Source organism: Bactrocera dorsalis, chromosome 3 (assembly GCF_023373825.1).
Source record: "Bactrocera dorsalis isolate Fly_Bdor chromosome 3, ASM2337382v1, whole genome shotgun sequence".
Classification (NCBI taxonomy): domain Eukaryota; kingdom Metazoa; phylum Arthropoda; class Insecta; order Diptera; family Tephritidae; genus Bactrocera; species Bactrocera dorsalis.
Window position 1 is genome coordinate 90765858 of NC_064305.1, and position 8173 is coordinate 90774030.

General features: G+C 37.6%; 1 protein-coding gene across 3 annotated transcripts; it reads left to right on the plus strand.

The window, feature by feature from the left end:
• Positions 1-428: 428 nt before the first annotated feature.
• On the plus strand, positions 429-4229 carry LOC105225429 (uncharacterized). Of its 3 annotated transcripts, none has more exons than XM_011203881.4 (4): positions 429-726; positions 783-886; positions 1807-1934; positions 2500-4229. In XM_011203881.4, the coding sequence occupies exons 2-4, from the start codon at positions 844-846 to the stop codon at positions 3109-3111; spliced, it is 783 nt and encodes a 260-aa protein (XP_011202183.1). In that variant the 5' UTR covers positions 429-726; positions 783-843; the 3' UTR covers positions 3112-4229. The 3 variants fall into 3 exon arrangements, with proteins under 3 accessions (XP_011202183.1, XP_011202182.1, XP_049309742.1); XM_011203880.4 differs by having other exon boundaries at positions 429-712; XM_049453785.1 differs by having other exon boundaries at positions 429-712; positions 787-886.
• The last annotated feature ends 3944 nt before the right edge of the window (positions 4230-8173 follow it).

Genomic DNA, 8173 nt, shown 5'->3' on the forward strand with positions numbered 1-8173 from the left:
AAGCAAGGCGAAGCGAAATGTTGAGAAAATCTCATCTTTTACCCAATTTTTATACTCCTGCAACAATTTGCTATAGAGTATAATAGTTTGGTCCACCTAACGGCTATAAGTATCACTTAAAACTAATCGAGTTAGATATAGGATTAAATACGACATACATATATAATTGCTTGGATTCCGTTCCTTTGATTGACGTTCTTGCCTTTTAACGATTTTTTTTGTAAGGAGTTTTATTAAATGTCAGGAAACACAACTTTTTGAGATATTAAAAATGAATATAACTCTTAAATATTTCAATAACCTAAAACACTGAGTAAAGTAAATAATTTTTATTGAGCTTTTCAGCTCAATATTATTGAAAGCTAAATTAACATCTCGTATATTCTTTGCGTGTGGCAGCGACAAAAACATAAGACCAGAAGGGCACAAATAGCGAAATGCTAGAGAAAAGTGACAGTACAAGTGTTTGTTATGATTATTATTTTTTTGCTCTTTGCTAACAAAGTGTTGTAATGTCGTAGTAAAATAATTATTTGATATACGGGTTTATTAAATATTTCAAAGTTAACATAACCTGCTATAATTTATTGAAAACTGTTCTATATACTCAAACAAATTCTCATTGTTATTAGGCAACGTGATTGCTTCTAAAATTTGTATTTTCAAGGACGAATTCAGGACAAATTAAGAGAATACAACTTGTAGAAGGCGGGTAAATTTTTTTAAGTACAAGCCGCGAAACTACGATTATTTTTGAAAATCTTTAATAAAAAACTTAATAGGAAGATAACTCGACGCTGGTGGAATCAAGTTATTCTATATCAAGAGGAACGCTCATGAAAAATGCGTGGAATTGAAGGCAAAGTGGTGGTGTTGGGTTCACGAGGTAAAATATAATATGATTCATTTTGTAATCAAATATTTGTTATAAAATTTATCTGATCGACCTTTTCCTAAAATCATTATGTTACTGCCTAGAAAGGGTGCAGAAATTCGGTAAACACACCTCGAGAGTAAAGCATTATTGCGTGTGTATTGATATGGGCTGTAAACACCTGAAGAGGCTATATTATATATAATCCACTTTCTTCATGAATTGCCCCAAATACTAAGCGCTGTGCCTATTTCATATAACTACATACATACATACATAAGAGAAACCATAGTGTTGCTGTAGATTTGTCTATTTTATTTCTATTTTAAAATGTAAGCAGATAAAAAAGTCCGCTTATTTTAATATAGGAAACAACTACAATAGACCACAGTCATTCGCATTGTACTTTGATGCTTCAACAACTTATCAGTCATTCTACTTTAGTTACTTATGTATATACCGGTCTTTGTTTATTTTTGCATGTATTTGTTATAGAAAAAAACGCACGTAAGCGTTCAATCCCCTTACGTTGATATGAAATATAGTTTCTAGTATTTGCTGATAACAACATTAGAAAGGTTTAAGCTACGAAAACACGACACAATCGGGAGATGCTTTGGCATTCGCTGAATGCAGTAATTCTAAAGTAATGAATCACAAAAATCACCATTGAAAATGTGCATAAGCATATGTTTATATCAACATTTGGATATGCATATCGCAGAAAATTCCCTTTTATTTCTCGGGGGGTTTTTGATAAAATCTGCAGTTGCTTATTTACATATATATGTACATATATTCAACGTTTCTGAATTGCATTGTTGCAGGAATGAATGGGTTAACTCTTAGTGTCTTCTTATATAAGAGATAGAAAGAAAACGTTACACTTTTATACTTACTATAATTCTAAAATTTTCTCTTGTATTTGCAAGGAGTTGGAAAGACACATTTGATCACAAAATATATAAAAAACACATTGCATAGAGATATTGGTCCCACGATAGCGGCGTCCTTCTTTACGTGCAAGGTGCTTTTGGACGACGTAAAAATCAAATTACAAGTAAGTAGAAACCAATTATATAACCGTTATATATATTTTTCCTTATAAGCATGTGTGTTGAACTCATTATGCTGCACATTATCTGTAGTAATCATCTCTGTACTTGCTCAATCCAAACAGATTATAGTTGGTTTGCAATGACTGAAAAATCATTGGTATGTATGTATGTATGTACTTCAATTTTCATAATGTCTGTCACAAAGCAATAAGCTTAGTAAAACAACAACACAACTATATAATTTGTATTTTATTCTTGCATAAGTATGTATGTATGTATGTATGTATGTACGTACATACGTAAAAATATAAGTAGCACAGACTATGATGAAGCTCGTGCTGAAGTCTACTTTCGCTTGTGAATAACATCATATTTTTACGAGGTTTTTTATTTGCGAAATAACTTGCATGAATCCATATATACTTTACATATGTATGTATATATTTATCAATTGCAGCGATGACTTCAGACATACGTGTGTTGTGTAAGAATATGTTTTCTAGCATTCGATCAACAGCAGTTACAGAATTATGTGCGTTTTATATTAAATACAAATCTCACTTCTAGATCTGGGACACAGCTGGGCAGGAGCGCTTCAAAGCCGTCGCACCAATGTATTATCGCAACGCCAATGCAGCTATTTTAGTTTTCGATTTGACACAACACAAAACATTTGTCGATATCAAAGCGTGGATACAAGAGCTGCACCGCCACGTGCTGGAACCCATGATACTCACACTGGTCGGCAACAAGCTCGATCTGCTAGCACAGCGCACTGTTACACATGACGAAGCCTACTTGTTCGCCTCGTCCATCGGCGCTACCTACTTCGAGGCATCAGCCGAAACGGATCAGGGGCTCGAACAAGTATTCCTCTCTACCGCATTGGGTCTGGTGCGTTTGGCGGATGAGGGTAAGAGTTGTTCATTGCGCCAATTCAATTCGTGTGACTCCATATCAGCCTATACGAACAACAACACCGCCTTAAGCCATACCTGTGCAGCGCTGTCGGCTAAAAACGGCAATGCGGCTTTTCGTTTGCCATACGTAGACATCGGCATACCCGTGGATGGTGATGATGAACGCAAAGTGACGGGCGTGGGCAGACTCGAGACGCCTTCTTGGAGCATTTCACACATAGCGTTCGGTGAGGAGGAGTCTACCAGCTGCTGCTGGTAATCCAGATATTAACAAAAAATTAATTTTGGCGTGTAGCTTTAAAAGGGGCTAACTTTAACAAAGGATAGGTGATTTACTCATATATATATTCTATATTTGCTGAGTATGAATAGTATTTTTAAGGAAGCAAAATGTAAAAAATGTTTCAAATTGTAAAACTAAAAGCAATTATAATGATAATTAGATTAATTCTACAATATACCTGTAAATATTGTAATAAGTTCCACAAGCCGTTGGTGGGCGGTAGTTCGTCGCGTGAGAACGCAAAAGCGCTCGTGACTAAGCTTAGTTGATAAGTTGCGCTACTGCCTACTTTTGTACTGATATTAAATATAAGCGCATTCGTACGAGCCCATTTTGCATGAGGAAGTTTTCTATTCGAAATCAATTATTTCCAAAACGTAATTTATTTTTGTTGAAAATAAACAGTTATTTGAGGAATTGCAGTTGTAGCAGTAATTATTTGCTTACTGAAGGCATTAAGACGCTTTTGTTATTAGCTTTACTGAAATGTTCTAACAAAACAATAACATAATCAAACCAACACATGTACAAACAGACAACAACAACAGAGTATATATTTAAGAGCACCAAGCATCGTCGCAAACAAAAGAGACAAAAGAGACGTAGATCAAAGACGTTGTATTCTCATATTTGTAAAAAATCATTTATTAATGTAAATACATAACACCTAGTACATATACACCGGTACTTATATGCAAGGAGAGAACAGTCAAGCCAAATATATAAAATATAAAAATCACATATTTTGTTTTTAGGGGATAAATAAAGTGGAGTAAATTGCCACTTGAGGAAAAGAAAGATTATTTTTAATTTTTGTATTAAGATTTTGAAATATTTTAAACTGATTTGCGTAGGAAGACAGAAATATAATATTATATTAATTATTCTACGCGCTTCATGATCTTGCAGCTTCATATGTTGGCTGTAATTTTATTGAACAAAGTGAAATGTATTTTCTGATATCATTTGTTGTTTATTGACACCGAGATTTATTGTCAAATGAAATGAATTTACCACTGTCCACATATGTATTTATTATATTTGTACATACATACATGTGCATACATTTCAAAATAAAGATAAAATAATTTGAATTGTTTTACTCAAATTTTCGATTTGGTGCAGAATGCAATAGTTTTGAGGTATGTTGTTGTTGTTGTAGCAGCAAAACCAAATCTGAAGTGATTTGAAGCAATCATGCTGAGTTGACAGTCCTTGGCCGGATAAAGGGCCAGTTACGAAGACCCGTCGGTCGAGAAATTTCGTGATCCCTGTGGTTATATGGGCATTAGTTGTGAATACACTGCTAAGGAACTTGGACGGAAAAGCCCCTAAGCTAGTGGCATATGTGGACGACATTGCCAACTTAATAAGGGGTAGTTGTCTACAGAACATTAACAGTATTATCACTAATAGTATTATCAGCATTGGGCATCGCAAGCGGGTCTTCGGTTGAGCCCGGGGTGGGATCTCTCCCTCTCTCATGCACTAGTGCTACAAAGCTATTGTAAGACAAATTCTGCTATACGGTTCAGTAGTATGGTGGACAGACGTACGGAGACCCACCTACCGGCAGCCAATGGAAAGGGTTCAGAGGCTCGCTGTGCTGCGCATAATGGGAGCTTTATAAACAACTCCAACGGCGGCTCTTGAACAAGTGCTAAAACTGACACCTATAGACCTCTTCGCCGAAAACTGCTTTGCCAAATATGGGGGAAAACTGATTTGTAATGGCGGTTTGGCAAGCACCCACTTTTTGACTCGTTATAGTGTTCAGAGTTTGCTATTGCAAAGGCCACGAAGTCAACATCTACGTAAAAAGTTGAAATTCGCGTTAAGTGTAGGCATCCTAAGGATGACTACTCCTCATGGATCTATTAACAGAACTCCATCTGGCATCGAAAAGGACCAAAACTGGTCTACGCGTTACTCATTGGCCTACCAGACTAATCTGACTGTGCCCTTAAGGCTGAGAAACATCAATTCTTTTGTATTACTTACCGATTCAAACAAGGTTAGATCATAGAAATTCGTAAATTCGAGCTATTTATCATGAAATCGGTTGGTCTGTCCTAGATTACGCAGTCCTAATATAATGGCCTGGATGTAGCGAGCGGCAGCTGAAGATATACAAACATCTCAGAATATTGCGATATGGACTTTCATAGTATGTCTATTGATGTCTTCCATCATACACAATTAAGCCTGCAAGACTTAAGGAACATAATGCACTACTCCCCAAGCAGTTTCTGCTGTGTTCACAGTGTTGCTATTAGTAATTTTTCATTAAATTGTTCCCAGTGAATGGCGTCCTTGGAATCCATAGCAAACAGTGAGCTTGAGTGGCCATGTGGAATTAGAGTGTCCCTCTCGCGATTTCGTTCTAGATAGTATACGAATAGTAGGTTAAACTGCTATTTGTCCAGAATAGACCCTTACATACCAAAAATATGACCTACATGCAAATAATCTATTTGCATTTCTCTTTCCTTTGGTCCAACCCCGTGGAAACAGTCCGTTTCCTGCGTCTATTCCACTTTCCCTAAAATTGGTTTTTGGTTACCGCTACAATAACAACATCAATCCTTTTGCTGAGAAGCTAAATATAGCCTTTCCTACTTCGAAATCATGGAACCATAGAGCAACTAAAAAGGATAGAGCACCAAAATACAATATATTAAAGCGTGAAGTTTATATAAGAGTAATAGATAGTATACTCTAGTTCGTATGCAAACTATTTTAAAGAACACGAAAACTAGTATTCCATAAAATCTGAACTCATGTGCCCATTCCAAGGCAAACCAAAAAAAAAAAAAACGAAAAGCACAAAAAGGAACGAAGTAGTGGGAGTAAAGTATGCTCCACAAACGCTTGTCCAACCCGCAAGTAGTTGAAGAGTAAACGTTTGTGTGCGCTTATGGCACTCCAAGCAGGGCCAATTAAATCGGCATCAAGATCCTCATAAAATTCAGTCAAGTTATGCTGCAGACTTCAACAAAACAAATAAATGTGATAATCTTAAATCGTTTGCCCGCAGCTACAGAACATTAAATGAGACATTTTAGTTTCGCCGTTTTGTCGTGAGTTTGTTTAACTTTCGTGATGAAGCGAGTCAAAGCTAAAATTAGAAAATTCGCAGTCAACTCGCGCTTATTTGGCATACAGTTATGCTTTTAAATAGAAATCAGATTGGAAGACAAAATGGTTATTAGTCTCTTCGCGTTGTAAGGAATCGCCCTTCGGGTGCCAGGGGCTGTAATTTGCTTTCCCAATAGTTTCTTACGGACATTGCCTTTATCAACACTGTTTTTATTTTGTAATAAAAATTTCCTGAAATGAAACGCCTTATATGAAAAATAACCATGGTCAAAACCATAGACTAGTTATATCGTAGCAATTATTTAGAGGATTCCAAGAAAGCGGGTCTACGTTAGCGCATCTTATCCAGCCAAGGACTGTCATTTTGGGTGACCCAACCCCGTTTGGATTAGCAAGATTTAGGTTCCAGTAGAACGCTTCCCCCGGCGGGTACTGCGCTGAATACTTTCTGAGCTGGAGTATTTTCCTCCACACGAACGGCATGACCTAACAAGCGTTGCCGCTGTCTTTTAATTCGCTGAGCTATGTCAATGTCGTCGTATATCTCGTACAGCTTATTGTTCCATCGAACGCGGAGTTCGCTGTGACCAATGCGCAAAGGACCATAAATTTTCCGCAGAAGCTTCCTCTCGAAAACTCGTAACGTCGACTCATCAGATGTTGTCATCGTCCGTGCCTCTGCACCATATAGCAGGACGGGAATAATAAGTGACTTATAAGGTTTGATTTTTGCCTACCCAGTCCGAAGTATCACCTGTTGGCAAGAGTTATTCTGCTTTGGATTTCGAGACTGACATTGTTGTTGCTGTTAATACTGGTTCCAAAACAGACGAAATTATCTACGACTTCGAAGTTATGACTGTCAATAGTGACGCGGGAGCCTAGTCGTGAGTGCGGCGACTGTTCGTTTGATGACAGGAGATATCACTTCCTAACTAACGATCGAGCGGCTGGTCGGTTGTCTCCGAACACCTGGAGAGTCAGAACAAAAATGCAGAGTTCGTTAGAGCAACGGTACTCGATTAAATTCTTTGTGAAACTCTGTAAATCTGAGACAGAGAGCTTTGAGCCTACTTGATCAGGCTTACTCAGTTGTTGCTTTAACAAAAAGTGGTGTGTTTCGGTGGCACTATGCCTTTTTGGAGGGCCGCGAAGAGGTCGCTAATGAAGACCGGAAGAAATCCAAAGTGAAAATGATTTTTATTGTCTTTTGTGACATCAAAGACACCGTTCACCGTGAATTTGTTCCTCCTGGAGAAACCGTCAATAACGGCGGCAAAGAACGGGCGAGGAGCTATTAGTGAGCATACTGCCGAGGAGGGATTTTTTTAGAAGAATTCATAATATCAGACTCGATTATACAAAATCCGATTAGGCTTTACATTATTGACACTTGCCGAGTCATTTTTTGGGTAGCCTAGGGAAGTTTGAAGTGATGTCAAAGAGTTTTTCTAGTTCGATAGAGTTCGATAAATATAAGGTCAGATTTCAAACACTGAGAGAATTGAATACCGCCTGACCCGTTGTTTAGTTTCCATTTTGTATAAAAATAAATATTTTTAACAAGTTCGTCTACGAAAATTCCCTAAATATTTCCCTACTCATATTAAATTTCGGCTGAAACGCGATTTGAGGACAAAGCAGTATGAAAACATTCGCCAATAATGATGCTTGGCTGACTGCATTTGTTGAATGAGCTGGCGAACGCTGGCTGACAGAGAGATTTCCTGAAAATGGCTGGGGGGCAGTGGACGGGCCGTTTTTTGGTGAGGGGGTCTCAAAAGCTTTGGCGACCGACATGACTGCCATTGGTAGTGCGGTACATTTGGTTGTGTGCGTTGCGATGTTATTGACTATCGACGTCAGCGTACCGAGCTTAATCGCCTTTGTACTTACAAGTGTATTGAGCACAACAACTACAATAACAAAGATTAATTCA

Coding starts and splice junctions, on each gene's coding strand:
- LOC105225429 (XM_011203881.4), top strand. CDS start 844: ATGCGTGGAATTGAAGGCAAAGTGGTGGTGTTGGGTTCACGAG. Junction 887..1,806: donor GGTGGTGTTGGGTTCACGAG/GTAAAATATAAT, acceptor TGTATTTGCAAG/GAGTTGGAAAGACACATTTG. Junction 1,935..2,499: donor ACGTAAAAATCAAATTACAA/GTAAGTAGAAAC, acceptor TCTCACTTCTAG/ATCTGGGACACAGCTGGGCA.